The 23,050-nt window shown below is 44.8% G+C and overlaps 4 protein-coding genes across 5 annotated transcripts in view; 2 read left to right on the forward strand and 2 right to left on the reverse strand.

Moving 5' to 3' along the window:
• Positions 1 to 12,284, forward strand: part of LOC126558034 (cellular tumor antigen p53-like) — a 444,866-nt gene extending 432,582 nt beyond the window's left edge. Inside the window, exons 2-6 of one of the 2 annotated variants that reach the window (XM_050213969.1) lie at positions 9,874 to 9,962; positions 10,043 to 10,076; positions 10,768 to 11,200; positions 11,357 to 11,728; positions 11,829 to 12,284. In XM_050213969.1, the coding sequence (XP_050069926.1) occupies positions 9,904 to 9,962; positions 10,043 to 10,076; positions 10,768 to 11,200; positions 11,357 to 11,728; positions 11,829 to 12,253 (1,323 nt within the window). In that variant the 5' untranslated portion in view covers positions 9,874 to 9,903 and the 3' untranslated portion in view covers positions 12,254 to 12,284. The remainder of the gene's footprint in view (positions 1 to 9,873; positions 9,963 to 10,042; positions 10,077 to 10,767; positions 11,201 to 11,356; positions 11,729 to 11,828) is intronic. The other variant, XM_050213967.1, reaches the window with a different exon arrangement.
• Positions 1 to 23,050, reverse strand: part of LOC126556871 (brain tumor protein) — a 138,181-nt gene that overhangs the window by 38,847 nt on the left and 76,284 nt on the right. The window lies entirely within an intron of this gene.
• On the reverse strand, positions 1,189 to 8,321 carry LOC126556612 (nuclear pore complex protein Nup98-Nup96). The gene is made up of 6 exons (XM_050211955.1): positions 8,003 to 8,321; positions 5,595 to 7,832; positions 4,845 to 5,070; positions 1,767 to 4,771; positions 1,589 to 1,701; positions 1,189 to 1,507 (listed from the first exon to the last, which is right to left on the reverse strand). The coding sequence occupies exons 1-6, from the start codon at positions 8,271 to 8,273 to the stop codon at positions 1,190 to 1,192; spliced, it is 6,171 nt and encodes a 2,056-aa protein (XP_050067912.1). The 5' UTR covers positions 8,274 to 8,321; the 3' UTR covers position 1,189.
• LOC126558153 (lipase 3-like) lies at positions 18,140 to 19,449 on the forward strand. Its single transcript, XM_050214114.1, has one exon. The coding sequence runs from the start codon at positions 18,198 to 18,200 to the stop codon at positions 19,443 to 19,445; it is 1,248 nt and encodes a 415-aa protein (XP_050070071.1). The 5' UTR covers positions 18,140 to 18,197; the 3' UTR covers positions 19,446 to 19,449.

Raw genomic sequence — 23,050 nt, forward strand, 5'->3', positions numbered from 1 at the left:
ACGAAGAACGAAGAGAAACAAAGAGAAGAAAAACAAAACATAACATCAGGAAGAGAGTGAATAACAAAAGCAAGCAAGCTCCTGAACAACGAGCCCCTGTATTGGATACATCATCTCAGCCTTAACATCTATCATGAAGGGTTACTATTTTAATTGATTATTTAATTATTTAAAGGAAGAACGCTCTTTATAAAAAAATAAATTATTTATTACAAACTACACACAAAAAAAAACATCAACAACAGCCCGGAACCGAAACTCAGCGATATTTTCTCTTTCATTCAATTACTAATAGATTGATAATAGAGAATTTTTAAGGGCTTATAAGGGCAGGTTCTAAAAGCAAAATCTTAAATATTAACGAAGATTTTGTGCCCCTTCAATTGCATCCCAGTCCTCCACAGGCATTAAATCGTACTGTCCTTCTTGAGAACTACAGTTCCCTTTTAACATCAGATTCCTCGTTGCGCGAAAAAATCAAAACCATACCGAATGATCTTCGCCCGAGGGTAGTAGCATTTTCATGAACTCCTACTGATAGCCTGCTAAGAGTAAGGATTTCCTTAAAATCCCATCTGGACTGTTCCCCCTTCGTGAGAACTGCAAAGGCGGTTCTTCCTAAAGCGGACTGAGAGACCACGTGGCGCCCCCGGCTCGAAAAGAGCCTCGAGCTGAAGCCCAAAATGAATTGGTTGTTGTAGATACTGGCTTAAGCTCAGGCAATCACCTCAAGAAAAGCTGAGGAATACGGCATCGAACCGTAACACTTAAACTAAACAAAATTCGATTACTAGAGTGAACAAACGCTATATTTCAACATTTTCCACTGCTCATTTATCTGTGTATTTATTTACGTTATTTATATTATTATCGCATACAGTCACTTAGTAGTTTAACATGAAAAAAATAATTGAAAACATGCGGCACACGCGATCGATAGAGCTGTACCGCGGAACCCGAACCGTTTCTTTTCTTATTAAGTCTAATGTTTTTAATGCCGGATGCTGCTTCGCGCATTACTTAGGCGAAGTTAAGTGATCAACAATTCGTCCCACACCACACAACAAGCACACAACAATGTGACTATTTTCAATTGTATAATGTACACCATAACACCATCAATAATCCAGCAGATAAACACTCGATGTAAGCTCAAACGTTAGAGCTGTTTGCTTGGTCGTTGCTTCGTCTACTTTTGCTTCAATTCTTCCACCAAGAAAGCACGCAACATGTGGTCCAATTCTTCCAGCACGTGCTCTTCCGGCAGCGGTAATCGTTCGAGTGCGCCCCGCATTAGCGTGCTGCCACTGATCTGCGGATCGTCGGCGTAATGGGTCCGTATCAGGAAGGCTAGCCGTTGTGCTATTTCGCTCTGTAGCAGTGTGTGTTTTGGAGTGGGACACGGGAACATTTTTATAACCGAGCAGAGTTCAGACAGCTTCATCTTTAGGCTTTCCAGCCGCTGTTCAATCAAATCTTCGTCCATTAAATCCTTCAGCAGCTCAAACTGTGGAACAGTGAAGAATTGATAAAGGGGTTTATCAGCTAAAATCATTAACAACAAGGCTACAGTAAGCGATTCGTTTACCTTCTCATTTAGCTCGATGAAATCAACCAAGATCTGACCCTGTGTTGTCCACTTGGATACCTGTTTAGTGTCCTCGATGGCATCCAGCATGGCTTTCAGTTGTGGAATTTTGTCTGGAAGGAGCAAAATGTCAATAGCCATTTAATAGTTCCTTAAAAGTTATTTAGCGAATACTTACTGTTCATCACGTACTCCGGGGCCAGATGTTGCAGAATGATTTCATGCGCCAGGGCCCATTGCTTCGCCTGCAGCAGATAGTGAGCCTGCTGTCTGTAATCGAACACAAAACTCGCCCGTACAGCTTTCGCCCAGAAAATCCACCTTTCCGGTATGCCCAGCTCATCGACAATAAAATTCTCCCGGGCTAGATAATCCTGCCGTTCCTGTTCTGCATCTTCATCCTCACTGGCATCATCTTCTGGGACAAGTTGTATGTGACGGTAAAGGAGCTGCTGAATCGCATGTTCCCGACGGGCTTGATCGTTTATATGCAGCAACACATACACGGCCCACTGCCACAGCCCGTGACTTTCGAGTTGGGACGCAAACTCGACATGAATCAGGCTCCGATAGTACTCGGAACAGTGATGATAGCCGAGCGTTTCCAACACCTGCAACAGCAGCCAGCTAAGCCGGAAATCGGTTGGATCGGGTGTGTGTGAGGCCGGATTAAGGAGGGGTTCCAGTGGATAACTACGTTTCGAGTACAGCTTCAACAGATGGAAACGTAAATCTTGTAACGGAGCATTATTTGGACCCTTTTGCGAGTACCGTGCCCGGTATGGAGGTAACGGTGGATGGGTAAAGGATTCGGTCGATTCAAACGCTTGCTCGTACTTGATCAACGCATCCGTGATGGAAGCGGTTGGTGGACAGATGTACCAGAGGTGAAGTGCCAACGCACCTAACCAATCGACGTGCTCCAGCATGTTGATGGGACCGTGCGATGAACTCATCATACGTACGCCAGCAATCGCCATGAACGCTTCCAACCGTCGTGGATCAATAAACTTATCCGCTTCCGAGTCCTGCCAGCAGGAAAGCTGATGTTGCAGCAGCTGTCTCACCACCGGACCACCGGAAATCTGTGCCAACAGCATTGCCAGATTGATGTCATTGTTAGTGAAGGCCAACTCACACGCTTCCAGCACCTTATGCGTGTGGATAAGCTCAAGCAGCTGATCGAGATAATCGCGCTTTTCCGCCCGTTTACTGTTCTGCTGCGAATGAATCGTCACAACGTCTTCGATCCATTCGGAAAATAGATCCCGCCGGAACATGGTACTCAGATGGCTGGCTTCATCCACTCCTTCCAGCTCTTCTCTTGCACCCCACAGGGAGGACAACAGCGCCCATAGTTGGACGCAAAATTCTCCATACTCATCGCTCGCGGTTTCGACTAACGATCGTGCCTCGCGGAGATGTTCTTCGAGCGTTTGATATTTGCCACCCGCAACCAGATGCGGACAATCATTTCCCATCGTATCTCGATGACGACGCTCACCGTTCCGCAGCTGCACACGCAGATGACACTCAACCGAACGGGCAAACGAATCATCATCGATGAGTACCGGTTCGGCCGTCGATTTAATACGCAACAGTTGAAGTGCAGCTGGGGAAAAATCATTGTCTAATCGGCCGCGAAAAAAGGGCTTCACCTTATCGATTCCAATGAGCTTCATCTTTGAACCGAGCATCGTCTTGCTGCTGACGGATTCAAACTGACGTACCAGCTCGGTACAGTTGTCACGTGTGTTTAACTGCACGATGGTTGTGCCATATGTCCAGCCAACTTTAAATTTGCGTCCATGGAAAAAGGCTATGTTTGATTTGTTGTTTAGGAACCGTTTGAGGACTGATTTCGACAGCGGAATCACAATGTTTATCGGATGAAGCGATTCGATTTTAGGTTTCAGTAAAAGCGGTAATGCCTGTGGACCAGTTGGACGGGGAATTGCTGGGAGGGTGGTCTGTTGTACACCCGGACCAGCTTGTTGCTGCTTAGAAGTTGCCGTTTGCTTGGACGAAGACACACTCAGTGTGGATCCAGCGTGAATACTTTTAGCTGTCGATGTTTTCATCAGACTTCCTGGGCTGAAACCCACCGAGGGAGATCCGTCTATCTTTAGCAGCGCCCCGGAAAGTGGTGCCTGTGGCCGGCGTTGTATAACCGATGGCACACTGTTGCTATTGTACAGACTCTGGAGCAATAATCCTCCCGTCCCAGCACCAGTTGAACGTGTGGCCGCACTCGGCACAATCTGATCCGGACTATCCCTTCCCTCACTGTGTCCAAACTCCGAAGTTACCGATCGTCCATCGAAGTCATCATCCGCGAAAAACGATGCCTTCATAAGCTGTATTTTGTGCGGATCCGTGCCCATCTCCATTGCGATCGCAGCCGTCGGGCTGGTTGGATTGTCCCGGTGGTATTGGGAGGAAAAGTTCATATTCTCATCACCGTACCCTGCAGGACTATAATCATCCTCATCGCCATTCTCGAACCCATTTCGGGTTGTTGATTTTGTACCGGTCGGCTTATCCGGTGATGTATCCATGCCCTGCTGACGCTCATTCGTCTCCTGTCCCGACGGTGTACTTTTTTCGTTGTCTTTATCTTGCTGTTGCGATTCGAGTGGCTGAGTTTTATTGGTGCGCAGTAGCAATTCCTTACGTTGCTGAGCAGCTGGCATGATTTTCACCTTCTTTGGATCGACCGGAGTTGCATCCTCATCATCACTATCGCTTAAACCGTACTTGGAAAAGTGTTCCACCTTAAACACCCAGCTGCCCGTATCGGGCCGATACTCAAGGAAGCGTGTGTCGTGCTTGTCGCAAACGCGGCGCAGCTTTCCTTCGTAATCGAGCAGTGCTAAACGCTGCGGATCTTTGATTGGCTCGTGAAGTGTTTTGTCGTGCGGCCATACCTGATCGAGCGTAATCTGAGCTTTCCGGTTAAGTCCCGTCCCTACCGGTGGTTTGTTTTCGTCATCGGGATAGATAATCACTTCCTTGTGGCGGAAGTGTACGATTTCATCCAGATTAAGCCCGGCAACGTCAATCGGTTCGTTGAAGTACACGTTGCCGTACCCTTTTCGACCGATAGTAAAGTTCGGCACGATACAGCGACCATCATCATCCATCAGCTGGGCAATTTCATCAAGTGTAGGAATGGTATAATAGCTGTAAAAGAAGAATTACAGTAAATGTTAAATTAAATTAATATATTTTTTTTCGTTCTTGCAATCTTACTTACCCTACTCGACGCAGAACTATTCCTGTGGGATGCGGTTCGGCATCCTCCAGTACGGCAGCGACGGATGTCGATAGTTCGGTGCCGATTCCGCCACCAACACTGGTTTCGTTCAAGAAGGAGCGGTTCGAGATGAAACTATCGTTCACCGTTTGGTTGCCCAGCACGGGCGATGTGCTGTCCTTACCAGTACCCTTTCTTGTACAGCCTTCATCTGATTCTCCTGATTCTAATATTAACAAAGAAAATAAGAAAGTCACAAAATGTTCTTCAGCTAAATTTGTAAATTATTATTATTATTAATTATTTAATTATATCTGCCAAAGACTACTTGATGTAGCTGAACACATAGAGTCCGTTTTTAAGTCTTACAAGCTACATAATGTTATCCTCAAGAAAACGATAGCTCGTGTAGGATAATTATGCAGGTGGAGGAGTTGACGGAATGTGTTTATAGGGATGTTGAAATCGAAAAAGGTGAACAAAGGAGTTGATGAGGTGTATTGGGGCAAAGGATATTATAAGATTAATATAATATCCTTCGCCTCCATGCATATTATAAGATTAATCGCACAAGAGTAAAAAAAGGCCTAAAGAAATCTTAAGGCATTAAAATTATGCGTCAGTCGTTTTTGTAAGCCAATACATTTGAATATTTTGGTCACTATCACATCTACGTGCCCATTAAATGTGCATTTTATGGTCAAACATAACACCAAGATCCTCCAAATTACATTCCTCCAAATTACTTACCTTCACGAATGGCACCCGACGACATCGAGCTAGCCCTTTCCGCTCGCATATTCGAGGATGATACGGCAAACTCCTTGATCGTGTTGTCCAACACCGATTCCGAGAGACGCTGATTGTTGCTCTGCTGTTGCTGACGAACCTTATCCAGCACGTTTGACTGCAACCACGATACACGTCTGCTGCCATCTGTAGCTCCTTGCTGTTGCTGCTGCTGTGCGTATTTGCTCGATGGTACAGTATCGGTTGGATGCGTTGGAATCTGATTGCGGAACGATTCTCCAGCCATTGCCGAGGAGCGCGTCGGTGTCGGCATATCATCTCCAACGATCGATGTGTTGGAGCCACCGGAAAGATTGTACGCTGATTCACGTGTACCACCGACCGCCTCGGGAATGATGATCGTAGATTTGGTAGGACGCGGCTTAATAATTAAACGCTTTGCATTCGGTTTTAGCGTAAAACTATCCTCCAGCGTACTGTCGTACTCTTCCAAGCCTTCGAATATGGACTTTTTAAGCTGTGCCGCTCCTAGTGGTTTAACCTTCACGCGATCAGAATTCCCGGAACGGGAAGAAACTTTTAGCTGATAGTTCGAGCCTTCCAGGATCGCTTTCTGTGCCGATGGATTGGTCGGTTTTAGCGATTCCTCCGACGGTCCAGCCAATGGTTTGATGCCCTTAAAGATGGGATTATCGCCGTACGGGGATGTTGCCATCGCAAGAATTTGCTGATGAATAGGTGCAGCTTGCTGTCCTGCGGCACCCTGACCCATCGCGCCGAGTCCTCCGAGATTGGACATACCGAGACCACCGGCACCAGTACCTGCGCCGAACGATGTTCCCATGTTCATCGTTCCGAACGTACCACCTCCACCAAGCGTGGACGTGTTGCCGAACAGACTGGTACCCGTCCCCATTCCACCTGGCTTAGCTGCCGTGTTACCGAACAGAGAGGACGATCCCGTACCGAAGGTAAGTCCACCGGTAGTACCTCCAATTCCGACACCGGTCGAAGTGTTTGTTCCCAAACCGAATGTCGGTGCCGCTTGCTTGTTGAAGGTGTTGCCGAAAAACGAATTGCCCCCAGCGGTGTTTGTGTTGGTACCGAGCCCGAATGTGGGCGCATTCGAAGTTGCACTCTGTCCGAACGTTGTGCCACCAAGTGTACCGAATGTGTTGGCCGGCTTCGCTCCGAACAATGTCGATCCGGCCGCACTGGTTTGTGTGTTCGTACCGAAGCTGAAGCTAGACGGTGTTGACTGAGCGCCCAGCGTTCCAAATGCGCCCGTACCGGGAGCGGCTGCTCCTGCGCCCGCACCCGAAAACAATCCTCCTGGTTGGGTGGCCGTATTCTGCGTGCCAAACCCGCCGAAACTTGTCTGCCCGAAGGTGCTCGTGGCTGGTGCAGCCGTTTGCCCGAACAGGCCGCCCGTCGTACCGGCTGCACCGAATGCGGGTTTATTTGCTCCCAGTCCACCACCCAACGTGGAGGTGGTCGATTGAGCGAAACCGAAGCCCGGTGCTGACGTTGCTGCCGGATTGCTTCCGAACGGTTTGCCGAAGGTACTGCCAGCGGTCGTACCGAAGGCGGGCGTCGTAGTAGCACCGAACGTATTGGTCGACGTGCCGAAAAGACCGCCCGTCGCTGGTTGGGCCTGATTTTGTCCAAACAAACCGGTCGATTGCGTCGCTCCGGTACCGCCGAAAAGACCCGTCGATTGCGTACCGGCACCAAACAATCCTCCAGCACCCGGTGCACCTGCTTGCGGACCTTTCCGGTTGGCGGCATAATCTTCGAACCGCAGCTCCTCGACCGATTTGTTTTCATAATCTTTCATAAAAGTAATGCAGTGCTGCTTCGTATTGACCGTAGTGGTTTGGCCATTTTTAACCAACGTATCCGTACCGTGGGTTTGCTGGTACTTGGCAACCGCGGTACCATTGCCACCGGCAACACCGGGAACCGCCGCAGCACCAAACGCAGGTTTGGCCGCCCCGAACAACCCACCGGGAGTTTGCGTGTTTTGACCGAAGAAACCCGTCGTGGCCGTATTGTTCGTGGTGGATTGGCCAAATAGCGATGTCGTTTGGGTGGCCGGTTGTCCGAAAACACCAAATCCGGCCGGTTTGGCAGCACCGAACGATGCATTGTTATTATTGCCGAACAGTGATGTATTAGCGGCGGTATTGTTTTGCGTTCCGAACAAAGACGTTGTTTGGGGTTGTGTTTGACCAAAAACTGAAACATTTACAATAAGATTAAATTAAATTTAATTTTCATTTCACCTAAAACGAAAAACATTCATCCATCGCCGTACTACGACGCAATAACATGCAAAAGCGCGTGACGTCATGCAGATGCACTTTTTGCATCCTCATCAGCTCCCTCTCCCAGTCACTGCTACTTACCACCAAACCCCGGTTGCGTCGTTGCTGCACCGAAGGCTGGTGCCGTGCTGGTGCTTGCACCGAACAGACCTCCAGCTTGTTGCGTTTGTCCAAAGAGCGACGTTGTGGGCTGCTGGCCAAAGGCTGGAGTTGCCCCGAATGCGCCCGTTGCCGGTTTGCTAAATGCGGTAGTCTGACCGAAAGGGCTTGCCGCCGCCGTGTTGGTCCCGAACGTTCCGAAACCAGTGTTGGTGGTAGGCTGACCGAAGCCTCCGGGCTTTGCACCAAACATGGCGAAACGCGTACACAATTGCAGTCGAACGCTAATGCACTGGTGGAACTACACTATAACGGGGGGCGAGGCTGTTTTTTTAGGCACGAAATCCTTGCCCAATCACTAGATTTTTTTTTCTATTTTTTAACACTTTTTGCACCAACTTTCCATGCACAACAACCAGCCGCTCACTGAAAGGCAGCCTTCAAAAAACGCGCCAACATAACCTCACTGTCAATCGCGCTCCTTTTGCGTGAAAAACTGGCTCACTCTCGTTGCTTGCTATCACCGCGCACTTTACACAAACGATTTAAATGTTATTACAAACAAGCACATTCACTTTTACAATGCGATAAGTTAGGGATGCTTATCGGAAATTACCATAAATTTACGCGACTTCCAGAACATTGCAGGTCGAAATGTTTGAAGAAAAATGGCATTTGTTCGTGACAGTTCACCGACGAGATGGTGTCCGTCTACACTGTTGGGTTCGCTCGTCCATTTTACTTCATAACGGGTAGCGGGTTTTGTTGTTTATTTTTTTAATAAAAATAAGTTTTTATCGACTCTAAATTACTGATTCACATTGAGTATTCTGCACACGCATGCGAGATGAAACGTAAAAGAAATTAGCACAATTTAAAAACAGTTGCTCGTGACGTTTCTGGCAAACGGAAAAGATAGAAGAAGGTAAATATGAAGAACACCCTTCGGCCAAATGCCAGAGCATCAGAAATCGTGCCTCCTGCTTCGATTGTTATTTTGTTTTGAACGCTTGGTGTGATCGGTCGTTCAGTGATAGTGCTCTGCCGTACTGCGTAGTTCGCTAGTTGTACATGAGTTTGTCAGTAGTTGTGAGCATAAAGTGGTCAAGTTTTTTTTTTTGTAGTTCCGTAAATGAGACACAGTATATGTTTCGTGTATGAATGTGAATTTTGTGCATTTGATGCCTGATAGTAACGTGTAAGTAGAGCAACATAACCTAAATCTTAATTTTCTTTTATTTATGGTATGTAGTATTTGCTAGGGGAATTGTGTAGTGCCGGTAAATTGTTATTTTGGAAAGGGGCTATTTAATTTAAAGATGGCGCCGGTGGTTTGTTGATGAGTCACTTTTTTACTCACATACCGGTTTTCTGTGTGGCTCACTTGCGGACAAAGAAATCATGCGCCGGGGGCTTGGTTTCTGATGAAATCAGGGCATGAAAAGGGTGCATGCTTAGTTTGAGGGCTCGATTCCACATAATCGCCAGATGGGAAGTTACGGGAAATTACACAACGTTACGCTGTAGAGTGTGATTTCTCCTCAGGGTTCAGGGTTATGCTTTCTTTAGCGGAGTTTACCAATACACTTGCGATGGGGCTTCTATTTGATGCGCCCTTACGTTTCTTGATCTTGTTCGCGGTATGTTCAGCACACTGATTTTTTTTTATTTCATTATTCCCTTTTGTTCGTTCCTTCGGGCCGTTGAAAAAAGCAATTTTCTACCTGCTGCTTGAAGATTGACCGTGCCTCTTTTCTCAGAAGCTGGGATCTCGATCTGCGACTTAAAAGCAATGTAGAGTTTTCTAAACAAGTCTATCTTTTCTTCCCTCTTAACAGGTAGTCGTGTTTGAGTTGTGCTGTTGTTGTGAACATTAAAATAGCATGGATATGATGCTGAACGCCGAATTGTTCGGTGACATCAACACCGGATCGTGCCAGAAGTAAGTACAAATTGCGAAGGGTTTAGTTTTATATAAACGTTTTAATGTTTCTCCCCTTTACTATCATTATCTCGTTATAGTATGGAAGATTGCCAGACACTTTTCCGTATGAATGTAAGTTTATAAATTGTTATCATATTTTTACATCATAATTTAAATGCGTCTAAGTGTCTGCATATGTGATTAAAATGACTTAAAACTGCGCTCTGTCCTTACTAGAAAAATGCTAACTAAGCATAATGCGCATTCTAAATCTCCATCAGGACGGGTAAAATGCCGGGTGTGAATTCTTGCCGATAAACTATCTTATTCTTTCGCGCACACACACACACACACACACCATCCCAGACAAGCCCCACGATCTTACAAGGTTGTGGGGTTTTGGCGGTGGATTTGAAGGCTTGCCCTACGAACTGGCGAAGCTCACCAATACACATAAAGTAAGAAACGGGTTAAGGCGCGAGCCATTCTCGCGGAATGTGTAGTCGCGTGGATCATAAGAAGAAGGTGCATCATCTACGGCAAACGGCACACACACTATTGCGTAGAATTATGCTCCGCCCAGCGGATTTTTTAAAACATGATCAAACATGAATCAACCTGATCGTTCGTGATCGAGCCTTGCGGAGCCTAAGGCTTTTAAATCGCTTGTTTGAGGCGTATTCAATCATGCTATTATTGACATTTTTTTTGCATAATTGTCCATACAATTTATTTGATTTTTGCCCCCAATTATATGTTATAATCTCTTTTCATAACTACCTATATTTATTGAGAGCTTATTTTTGTTTCCCTACATTTATAGACTAATGAACTATTGCCACCACCGCAAGGAGGTAACATAGATGAAACGTATCTGAATGAATTCTTTCGAAACAATGGAATCGTCGATATGCAGTGTGTCAAGTATGAAAATGAGCCCAAACTATTGGACCTGATGTATGGTGATGAGCCACCGAATCATCACAAGAAAATACCGACACTCGAAGACTATACACACCCGTTGCAACAATTTACGGTCGGTATAAGCGGCGTACCTTGCAGTGCTTCATCTTGGTGCTACTCGAAGGTGCAGGAGAAGCTGTTTGTGAAGAAGAAAACTCCGGTTACGTTCGACGTGTCGTTTTCGGAGCCTTCGAACGGCACATTAAAACTGCGCGTCATGTTGGTGTACTCGAATACGCAGTACGCTTACAACACCATCACCCGTTGCCACGACGACATATCGAAGGACAACGGTAAGTAACGCATTCAATTATTATTATAAATAATGTTGATTTTTAAAATGTTTTTTTTTTTTTCATTCACTTTCATTTGTTCGTCGCAACTTCGTGAATGAAATACCGTGTACTTTTGAATGGTATGAAATACGTTTTACGCTTACCCTTTTGCAGCTAAAGAGTATAAGTTTAAAGAACACGTGGTGCGGTGCTTGAACCCCGAGGCTGTCTATACTGGTCGGGAGAATGGAGTAAATTTCGAGGATCGGCTTGCCATATTAGTCGATCTGAACGGTGGCGGATCAAAGAATCACCATCAGATGCAACAGACGGTGCCAGTTTCGCTGGAGTTTTTGTGCCAAAACTCTTGTCCAACAATGGAGAGGCGAGGAACGACGCTTCTTTTCACGCTGGAAAATGAACACGGCACTCTGCTGGGCAGAAAGTCGATCAGTGTCAAGATCTGCAGCTGTCCCAAGCGTGACATGGAAAAGGAAGACAAGAAAGCATCGGGGCGGGAGAGCAATAAAAACAAACGGAAGCGAGGTGAGTTTAATTAATTGTTTGTCAATCGCCATGCTAGCGATGAATGTGTTAAGCTTCAATATTTATTCTATTCTACCTATTTTCTTTTTCCTCTGTGCAGCAAATGAAACGGTTTCAAGCACCGATCAACCTTCCAAGAAGTTAAGCCGCCAATCGGTTGTAGATGTCAAACCTACACTGAGCAGCAGCACCACTTCCGTCCGTGCATCGTCTGCTGGCGCATTGACGATGCCGGCATCATCTTCTACGTTGAGTCAGGTTAAGCGAGAACCATCGTTCACTACGCTTGGGCGTTCGTTGAGCACCCTTTCCAACAGTAGCACGGTCGATAATGATAGTTCGGCCGTCGTGCTGACCCTCCGACTGCCAGACATTGCGTGTGCCGCAGACGTGGCAATGTACGCCTTCAAACACTTGAGCTCCATCCTTATCAGCTGCAAGGACGAGCAGGACAAAACTCGATACGCCCAATATCTCTCCCACTGTCGACGCGTAAGGAGTAAGTATTCTTCGAGCCATCACTAGATAATATTTTTCTTTATCGCCAATTCCATCGTTTTCCCATGTGGTCCAATGTGCCAAAAGTTTTTTTTTACTTTAATCACTGAAAACACTTTTATATATGCTTCCACAATGCTGTCGATCTTCTATTTTTTTTTCTCAATACATTTATTAATCATTTAATGCCCCATCTGCCTGAGCTGTGGGGATGTGTCATATGTTGTTATATACAGCCGTAGAAAGGAGAGACACGTGTAATGTGTGTGGTGGAGAACAAAAGCCTTGATCGAGACATGCCACACGAGACAAGGGTGGGGACAACTCGTTCTAGAGGTTGGTACTAATGACCCCGAAAGTATTAGTATACATGACCATGCAGTACAAAAACGGATGAAAAAAAAAATATGTAAGGTTACTCAGAATGCAAATTTGAAAAAAGGCAAAGAGCCATACACAAAAAGACTGAAAAAAGTAAAAAAAAAATTCATACAGATCAGAATGATCGAAAAATGCCAAAAAATATGGGCAAAAGCCAAAAAATTATGGGCTAAAAAAACAAAAAGAAAAAAAGCTTACAAAAGATGGCAAAAAATTCATAGCCACAAAAAAAGTATGAAAACAAAATGAAAAAAAGCATCTCTGAGCAAACCAAACCAAAACAAAACATACGAAAAAAATGTGCATTCAACAAAAGCGAACAATAATGCAGCAAGTGTGCACGAAAGAAATAAAGCGATGTGTGCCATAGAAGGGCAACAAAAATCATCCCAAAAACGAAACCGTCCGCCAAAACGGGTTATGTGTTCACAATCACTTCATGCTCAAACTCTCAAGGAGACCGATAAATATACAACTTCTCGCACTATTGGAAGCTTGTCCAAAAGCCCAATAGCAGCAGCAACGCGTCCAGAACCGAATGCCCAGTTGTACACGGAGGAGAGAGTTAGAGATGGCAGCTTTGTCATGGGTGTGTGGGGTACGCGGTTTAGGTGGTGGCCGTGTGTATGGTGCGTAAGTGGCCGTGTGGTGGTGTGGCAATCGAGAAAAGGAAGGAGTGAAGAGCCTACCGGACCCCAAAACCAAAGCTAATGAAGTGGAACTGCTGACGCCCCTCAAAAAGGCGTAACAGTATTTACATAACCCTGTGCCCGGCGTCTCGTTGACGTTTCGAACCCTTGGCCGCGCTACCACTTCGAATTACTGTTTGCCTTTCGCCATGATTGCGTGGTGCAAGGTAGCAGGATCCAACCGATTTGGGCTAGCTGGCTGAGGGCACCGGACGTTAAAGGCATGCAATACTTACTATGTTCAAACCGATGGGGCTCTCATCAACGACAATATGAAACGAAGGCACAGGCTTAAACATCCGCTTCTCGATCCTTACACAATTTGTTAATGTCAGTTAAATGAGATTTTTCCATTTATCCTTTGAATCTATTCGTATCTGCCATTTCCCTTGATCCTGTGCTCCTTTTCCAATTTTACATTTATACATATGAACCAAGACTACGCGGTGTTCATTATCAAACCACGGCACAGAACTCTTTTGTACAGAAACCTTTAAAATTTTATCTTAAGTTGTATACCGGACATCTATTGACAATTGGGTGTATCACAATTCTTTTATTTTTATACCACCTACGATAACTTGTAAAGCAGCTGCAGAACTCTCGCTCTCTCCCTCTCTCTCTCTCGCTCGTCTCTGAACTCAGCGAACGATAATACCAAAATCGTCGACTCTAGTATGAAAGAAACAATTTTTTATTGCTTGATAACCAGGACAAAAGTCTTGTCCTTTGCACGTTCACTATGCCCTCACTGAATGTTTTTAACATCCGATTTGCCGATTCGATTATCAATAGTTGTGGCACATGCTTGGAAATACGCTTCAGAGCATGCGAAAGACCGTTACAGTACAGAGAAAACGATGTGACGATTTGTTGCAATGATCGATTAGTGTGTATTCCTGTTATGCGCAGTTACTATTGATACTCGTTAAACCAGGGTAAGCGACAGAACAAGGTTTTGTATTTATAAACAAAGATTGATGCTGCAGTTTTTGCACTTTCACTTAGTAGCTGGATCAGCTACGCTTACACATTGCACAGTAGTTTGCAGTACCATTGCTATAGATTTAGCTGATGCAGTTTCTCTACAACTAAGAAACCTTTTATCCTATAACAATTTAATATGCGTAGGGCCGGAAATGCTCTCCGTTTTTCCGGAGCAAGGAGTGACTACCTATGTAGGTAGCGTCCAGAAGACCGAAGTCCAGAAAGCCTGTCCTGACCTTGACCTGAATCCGGCATGGCTTGAAGATTCGCAATTATTCTCAGCTGATCGCATTTATAATATAATTAATTTAATCAGCATATTCCCTTTTTTGAAAGGTGTGCGAATAGTGTGATTTCCTTTTAGAACGATCTGCGTAATGGGTTCAAATTTATTTTACGTAAAATTTTAATGTCTGCTGTTATTTTGGTTTATATTAAATTGATTCCATTTATTAGTTACACCTGTGACTGAACATGTGTATAGGGTTAGTTTTGAATTGCAAAATTGCATTGTAATCAAATGTGTTGTGTAGCGTAGTGATAGGTAATGAGCTCGAGCGCCAACGGGAAGTCTCCCCTCAATAAATTAATGACTCTAAGCGCGCATTTCTGTTTCAAGCAGGTAGCTCTGAACTTTTGTTAAATGCAAAGTAAATTTCACTAGTAGGAAATAAAATCTTCGTCTACTCACACCTCTTTAGATTACGTGGCTTCGTCCTTACGAGGTTGCTCTTCCTCGTCGTCAGTGAACGCGAAGCTCAAGTGAAAACATACTCGTCTATAAAAAGAGCTACTTTAAACAACATTGATTGTACCTTTCCATTTGCTAAGACTTTCAACCTTTCGCTTGTTCTGGCTTGCGGAAGGTTTGAGGTTTTTGACTGGGGTGATATATGATAACCGCCATATACATTTGTTTTGCTTATGGAATTCCTGATCATTTTCGTGTGCTTTAGTAATAATCGAAATATTGTTTTTATTGCCGAGAGACAGAACAATACTTTTCTTATTACATTGTCCGCCAATACTAGAAGACCACTTTTATATCCGCATTTTAAACAGCTGATTTTTGTATTATTCTATGTAGCATAACTTAGTAGTACATCAATTTGATAACATGTTTAGCAGTAATAATCGTAATACAAAAATCTAAAAAAGTTTAGGAAATTTTTGTTCCCAAAAATTCTAACTTTTTAATAGCACTACCATTCCTATCGTTTCTTCTTCTTCTTCTTCTTGGCTTAACGACCTTCCCAATACCACGTAGTTGGATAGTCAGTCCTCACTACGATGGGGGGGGGGGGTATATTTTTTGTTTTAAGTCATGTTTTCGTAAGAATAAAAAACGACGACTAACAATCGATTTTATGATCCAATGATTTGAACAGGTTTTCAAAAATGTTTATGTTCAATCAAAATTTAACAACAAAAATAAAACTAGTCGATTCGTTGGAAATTAGCTTCATAATCTCATTTTTACCCGATGTGCAATAGCTGATGGTCTTCTTTTATTTGCGGAAACTGAATGTAGACAAACTCTCAACTCTCCTGCAAATACATAATGAGATTTTGCACTAAGTCCGAGTCATCTGATCTGCTGATCAGATGAAGAGGGTACATGTACACGGCTGAGCTGCTATGTACGAATCAAATTGAACATCTTTTGAAACCTCAGTATCAAGGTAGGGGCACAGGTCTTCACATGGCTGAACCGTGTACCGGATCCCGTTGGGACTGTCTATCCAGCAACGGGTGAATTTAAGTGAAAAAGGTCAGAAATAGCAGGTCCAACCCCATTTAAGGTTGGTAGTGCAAAAATACAAGAAGAATAGATAAAACAAGCAGAAAACTGAGAAATCAGTGCTGAAGAAATATGCTCGATGTTGTGGATGGGAAACATAGCGCTCTCTGGTGGCAGCTAGCGAAAGCAAATTTTCATGCTATTCGTTTTATGTTGAATGTTGATGCATATTCAAAATTGTACACGAAATCGTTATTTCTATTGTGTTTATTTTACTTTGAGCAAAACACAATTACAGGCTGAGAAAAGAAGGGAGTGTGAGAAGAGTCTGAAAGTCATTAAAAGGAGTATGATGCTTCCATGCGTCTTCGATGTTTCGGTATCAGAATTACTGCATTCCCCTCCGGTATGGCGCAACCAACAAAACCTTCCTTCATTACAAACCGACACTCGATTTCACCGTCGTCACCCAGGCCACCCATTCGCATAAGATCTGACCGTTTACGATTGTTAAATTTGATCATTACAGAAAATTTCGAGAAGTCCGCGGAAAGGCAGGAGGATGAACCTGACCTGGATTATGATTCTTCTTAAGAGCCATCCACCGGACACGCATCGCGCCATGCAAAGCGAAGATCTTAGTTAGTTTGTGGAATGTTTATTTATATTGAGGTTTTAACACATTTAATTTCTGTTCAGTGATTCATGATAAGCATATGTATGTTGAGGGCAGACCGGTGGTGGAGGCGACATAGGCGCCGGTCTTCAAACGACCGGACCGGAGATCAAATCCCATCCAGCCCGTCCCGTGGTATCAGCAAATCTCGTTAGCCCTTCATTGGCCGGCCATACCATACGGTCATTAAGTCAAGAAGGAAAAGAAGATATGTGTGTAGAACTTCGTAACAGTTTCAATTGTACTTACACGTGGCGAAGTGTAAAAGTTTTGTGAAAAAAGTTGCGTTGAAAATGCACCTGGCACAGTACATTCCTGTAGTGACGATAGATGTACGACGGTACAGAATCGCATGTTGGAATATATTAATTTTCAGTCTATTACGTAAATCATTTTGCATCAATACGTTTAATATTAATGTATATCCACAAATAAGCGATTAATTTAGTTGTTGTAAGACAATACGAACAATTTTATGTACTGGATACTATCAAAGCTATCGTACTAACAGTGTAAGCTAAGTTCACTAAAGCGTTAAACATTTTGTTAAGATAAAGTTCATTAAGAATTATGATAAGCAACGCGTTGATTTACAATTAGCCATAAGGTATTAAAAAATAACAATAAGGATATAATTAAGATTATTAGAAGAAGAAAAAAATGCAAAGCGTGAGACGCAATATAAAAAAAAAAAACAGTTTAAAAGTATGAAATAAGGCATTGTTTTAATTTTTGAAGTTTTTTGCAATTCCACTCGTTCTCATCGTTGTTCATTTCATCCTTGAAGGTATGCAATCCTAGCACAGCTCAAATACAGTCGATCTATGAAAATCACCTGTTTTTATCGACTGCTGAATTTAAATAGCGCCTGAAGGTATGCAATTGTATCTTCCAGAAACATACGTTACTGTATGTGAAAAATCATAAATTCTTATCAACTGCTGGTTTAACCTGTGGAGAGCGGTACTTCACGATATTTATAGGCTGCCGGAAACCCCTACTCGCTCTGAATTCCTTCACTCCTCAAAACGGGTAAAGTATTTTCATTGATAATCACTAGCTTAGATAATCTTGCAATTGTCTTTCATATCTTTGACTTTGTGCTGTAAATTGTCCTAAAAACGGATCACAAGTACTACCACGCGATGCACTTTGTACAACAGCATCACCACCAACCCAGTGCTTCCCTGCTTGCTCCCAACCGTTAGCTCGTTCAGCCCTTAGGGTGATATATGATGGGAAAGGTCCTTGAATGACGCGAAGAAAGTCGATTGCGTCAAGTCGTGTGAAGTGGGTGGTCGGAGTAATACGTATCATAAACACGAGTGATGATTGCACTTTTCTGGTATTAGACTTCAGCTCGCTTAATCTGCCCGTGCCTTGAACACTCGATACTAATTCCGCGACAAGCCCACGGGAAGCGTTTTAAAGTCGCGCGAAACCGGTTGAGATCGTGCAGTATCTTCTCGGCAGACCGGCAAGTAAGGTCAGTAAAGGATGAAGCAAAACGTTTCAATCGGACGCAGCTATCTCTCGTCGGTGTGGTTTATGCTGGTTTTGCTGGCAGCTGGCACGCACCGTACGGCTTTCGCACGTTCGGCTAGGGCAGGATTTCAAGTGGACAGCGAAGATGGGCGTTTGTCTGTACCGGAGCTGGTGTCCAAGTATGGATACGACGTGGAGGAACACTCGCTGAAAACGGAAGATGGCTACCGGTTAACGGTGCACCGTGTGCAAAGTCCTGGCCGCACGAATGGAACCGTTGTGCTGCTGATGCATGGTCTTCTGTGCAGCTCGGCCGACTGGCTAATGATCGGACCGGGTAATGCACTGGCTTATCTGCTCGCGGACAAGGGCTACGACGTTTGGTTGGGAAATGCTCGCGGCAATCGATACTCGCGCAATCACGATACGATCAACCCGGACGATAATTCGTTCTGGAAATTTTCCTGGCACGAAATCGGACGTTACGATATTCCGGCCACGATCGATTACATACTCGATCGCACCGGACATCGGCGGTTACAGTACGTGGGTCACTCGCAAGGTACGACGGGATTCTTCGTGATGGCTTCTACCCGTCCCGAATACAACGACAAAATCATTCAGATGAATGCTCTCGCACCGGTCGCTTTCATGGGCAACATGAAGAGTCCGTTGCTACGGTTTATGACCAAGTTCCTGAAAACGCTCGACATTCTGCTGGCCATCTTCGGGGTTGGGGAGTTCATGCCGAACAAACCCATCATGCACGAGATCGCGAAACACATCTGTCCACCTAGCTCGGCGATAAACATGTGTGCCCATCTGCTGTTCCTGCTGGCAGGATACAATCCTTCCCAGATGGATCCGTCAATTCTTCCCATCCTGTTTGGGCACACACCGGCAGGCTCGGCTACGAAGCAATTGGTTCACTATGCCCAGGAGGTGTTGTCGAATCGATTTGAAATGTACGACTATGGTAAGGTGAAGAATGTGCTCGTCTATGGTTCGAGCACACCGCCCCAGTACAATCTCTCGCTGGTAACGGCACCGGTTGTAATGTACTATGGGTTGAACGATTTTCTCGCTGCTCCGGAGGATGTGGACAGGCTGGCTGAAATGTTGCCCAATCTGAGGAAAAGTGTACAGGTGGATGATTATCTGTTCAACCATCTGGACTTTCTCATTGCGAATGATGTGCGGCATTTGCTGTACGAACCGGTGATGGAAGGAATGGCATCCGCTGAAGTGCTGGATTATTGAGCGGGAATCGATAATGCAAAGTGGAGCTAGAAGTACAGCAAGAAGCCTCGGCTGGACTTTCGCATATGCGTTCAAGTATGTGATAATAGATTTTATTATAATCGTTGCTGTTCTTGAAGTATCCATGAACAAAGCGCAACGCGAAAAAATACCATTGCAATAAGTTAAAGACGTACACCATAGTGAGGGATTACCTAGGGAGAAGTATTGCTAGATAACAATAATAGTACAATAAAAGTATTAAAGAACAATTTAACCTGTGTTTTGCTCTTGAACAAGAAGCTGGCTAACTAAGGGGCTTCATCTCATCAACATTTCCAGAGTTTTTTTTATTTGTTGTGAATAAAGAGGTTTGTGCAGGAGTATTAGATGGAACTACCGTTCAATCATGTAGTGCGCTTTACCATCGTATAATTTGAACTGAAGATAGTGGCAGTCCTCGATCTCAATCTTCGAATCTAGGATCTAATCCCGGTTGGATCATTCCTCAGTACGCAGGATAGAATATTCCACTACGGTACTTTTCCTACTACGAAAAGGAAGTCGGAAATAGTAGATCAAGACTCTTTGAGGTTATTGATGCCAAAGAATCGACGACAGAATGACGAAAAACATACGATTCATTTGGAAAAGTCTTCTAGTTCTTGTTGAGTAGAAGTCTTCCACTTCTACTCAACATTTTGTTTTTTTAGTTAACCTTCTTCTTGGTTTAACGACCTTCTACTAGGTCACGGGGTCCTTCGGTTGCCTTACTAGACTTGCTGATACTACGTAGTTGGATAGTGCTTCTTGGCTTAACGATCACTGAGGTCACCCCGGCCATCAAATCGCTTACTAGACTGCCGATACCACGTAGTTGGATAGTCAGTTGGATGGTCAGTCAGTTGGCCGATCCTGCCGTATGAAGACCGGCGCCGATGTCGCCTGCACCACCGTTCCACTCCAACCTAAATAATATGAATTTGAAACCATTTTAAGCATCATGTCTCTGTAGACAAAATCAACAACATTGAACGGCAATTTCAAACAACTATTCGTCAACAACTGTTGATTTGTAAATTCCCTGAAAGGAACACCTCAACCAAACATTATAAACATCCATACCTGCTTTCAAACGTCAGGCAACCCCCTTTATTAAGGTCCCTCTAAACTACTGCAATATCTAGCTACAACAGCATACGACACGCCTCTAATCCTGTCGATTGCGATCGTGTAAACGGTACTTTAAGCGCCATCGTAGGCACACGGGGTCAGCAACATACAACGGGGCACAACACACACAATAGCAGACGAGCAACAACACGGTACAACAACGGTGAGAAGGTGCTGTTGTTCGGCAAAGTGCGACAAATAATAGTTGAGCAGGGAAGTGCTGTTTTCATTTCGTTTGCTGAAAAAAAGGTAAAATTGCTGCTATTGTCGAACCGTGGTGTCATCGATAACGTTGTTTGTGTGTGTGTGTGTGTGTGTGGTGATTTGTGCAATGCTGGAAACAATAGTAACTCGTAAACCAAAAAAAAGCCCTTTTTACGAGACGAAAAACAGCAACGTATACAAAAAGGGGGAGGGGAAACGTCGACGAGTGCGTATGCAAAAGAGGTGTTGGGCGAAGGGTGAAAATTTAAGCATTTTTCATGGTCTCATCTCGCGCAGACACTGTTCGTTGTTGTTGGGAGTGGGTGGGTCGCGTCAACGCATTGACGAGATGTGTTCGACAAAGCGACCGAAAAGACAGTCCAGTGAACGCAGGAGAAAGAGAAAGAAAGAGAGAGAGAGAGAGAGAGAGAGAGAGAGAGAGAGAGAGTAAATTTATGCTGTATGTGATAAGGGAATAACAAAAAAAGTAATTAAAATGCATAGTTTATGTTCTACAATAGAGAAAAAGCATAGCAACCATAGGATAAACCCCCCCCCCCCCCCCCCCCCCGCACTTGTGATTGTTGTTGGGGAATGGGAGGGGGGCCGTGGTTGTTGTTTTCTTTTCCAAAGGAAAGTTGTTTACTTGCGTGACATCGTTTGCAGTTTGCAGTTTGCAGGTGTTTGTGTTTGCGGCGTTATACTGAAGAAATGGGGAAAAAACTGCATTATGAAACTTTTCTGCCTGCCTTTTTCACCTGTTTTCCAAAAAGAAGTCTTCAACGTCGTGGCTGGAAAAATAAAACCAAAGAATCTTTCCCTTTACATCCGCTGCACTGACATTTGGCACGGATATGGATCGTTTGGCGTAAAGGTGCGTACGCCTAGCCTCTTTTGCTTGTGCATAGGTCAAGTTTCCTTTCTTTCGTGCGAAAAGTGCACGTTCGTCTTACACTTTTCCTCGGTCAATTTCACGGCCATGGCATAAATAAGCGCCTTTATTTGCCTGCGTGTTGTAGGGCAAGCCTCTCCTATCTTATCGGGCGAGTGGGAAAACAATTTTCATTCTTGACCATTTTCTTCCTTTGTACGGCATGGCGATGAAGACGTTCCAGCACAGGTTTGACGTATTGGCTGTACCGAAATCATGAGCAAAAAAAAACATTTCGAGCTACATTTGTGGGAGCTATGCTTGAACGAGAAATCGAACCGTTTTTTGCTCTTGGTTTGCTATGAGAGTGGCACAAATGGTGGTGAAAACGGTAACGACGGTGGCAACAATAACACTGCTACCGCGAGTAGTGGTAGTAGTAGTAGTAGTAGTAGTAGGCCGCGGGCAACGTGTACCACGGCGCATAACGGTTGTGGAATTCATCCATCCATCGCCATCCAACACGAGAAGCCGACAAGAAGCCCGTCACCAACCGCCGTAGTAGGCGAACGGCAGTGTGTAACCTCGGGCATTACCAGTGCTGCTGGCTGCACCACAGAGCGTACCAGTAGCATCGACAGCAAAGCGGTAGTAGTAATCATTGATTTTTGTTTCTGCTTCTCATCAATTGCAGCAACCGTCGAAGAGGAGCCTTCGCGTGGTGGTGCATCGTCAGGCGGCACGACAAAAGAGAAAGCATCCCACCACCCAGCGTGTGTGTTTGTGTGTGGAGGATATGTTCGAGGCAAATTTGGTGCATTGCTGTGTGCAGGTGTGCGATTGTGTGTGAGTAATTCGGTAATCGCCCGCCCCATTGTCACCCAAAATCAGCTGTGCCGTTTTGCTTGTGCGTATGGAAGATCGCGCGCGCGCGCCCTCCACACATATCCGATCGTGATCGTGTATCGCGCTCCCCCTCGAGGCGTATGTAGTGTATCCATACCACAGCTGGATGGTATTATGGTTAGTCATCGACGATCAATTCGCCACGCTTCACAGCAGTGCCACTAGAAGCAGAAGTGAATGCAGCAGCAGCTGTTGTAAGGCGTGTTGTGCGTGTGTATGTGTTTAGTGTTGCTCATTGTGCGCGGGAGTGTACGTGTGAATGTGTGTTTGTGTGTCTGCATGCGATGATCGCCGGAAGGTACCAACTTCCAAACGTGGCCGCAAGTCGTTGCTCTGATCACTAAAAGAAGGCCGCGATTCGCGATCGCGCAACAAGATTTACACGCAAAGAAGCTAGGCGGCTGTGTGTGTTGTGTGAGTGGTAAGGTGGTGTACTATCATGCTTGTGTGCGTGTTTGCGTAAATCCGAGAG

This window comes from Anopheles maculipalpis, chromosome 2RL (genome assembly GCF_943734695.1).
Source record: "Anopheles maculipalpis chromosome 2RL, idAnoMacuDA_375_x, whole genome shotgun sequence".
Classification (NCBI taxonomy): Eukaryota; Metazoa; Arthropoda; class Insecta; order Diptera; family Culicidae; genus Anopheles; species Anopheles maculipalpis.

Bases quoted from the DNA above. Each gene is read 5' to 3' on its own strand.
- LOC126558153 (XM_050214114.1), top strand. From the start codon at position 18,198: ATGAAGCAAAACGTTTCAATCGGACGCAGCTATCTCTCGTCGGTGTGG.
- LOC126556612 (XM_050211955.1), bottom strand. From the start codon at position 8,273: ATGTTTGGTGCAAAGCCCGGAGGCTTCGGTCAGCCTACCACCAACACT. The intron at 7,833-8,002 runs GTAAGTAGCAGT...TAAATGTTTCAG, and splicing joins GACGCAACCGGGGTTTGGTG to TTTTTGGTCAAACACAACCC. The intron at 1,508-1,588 runs GTAAACGAATCG...ACTGTTCCACAG, and splicing joins TCATCGAGCTAAATGAGAAG to TTTGAGCTGCTGAAGGATTT.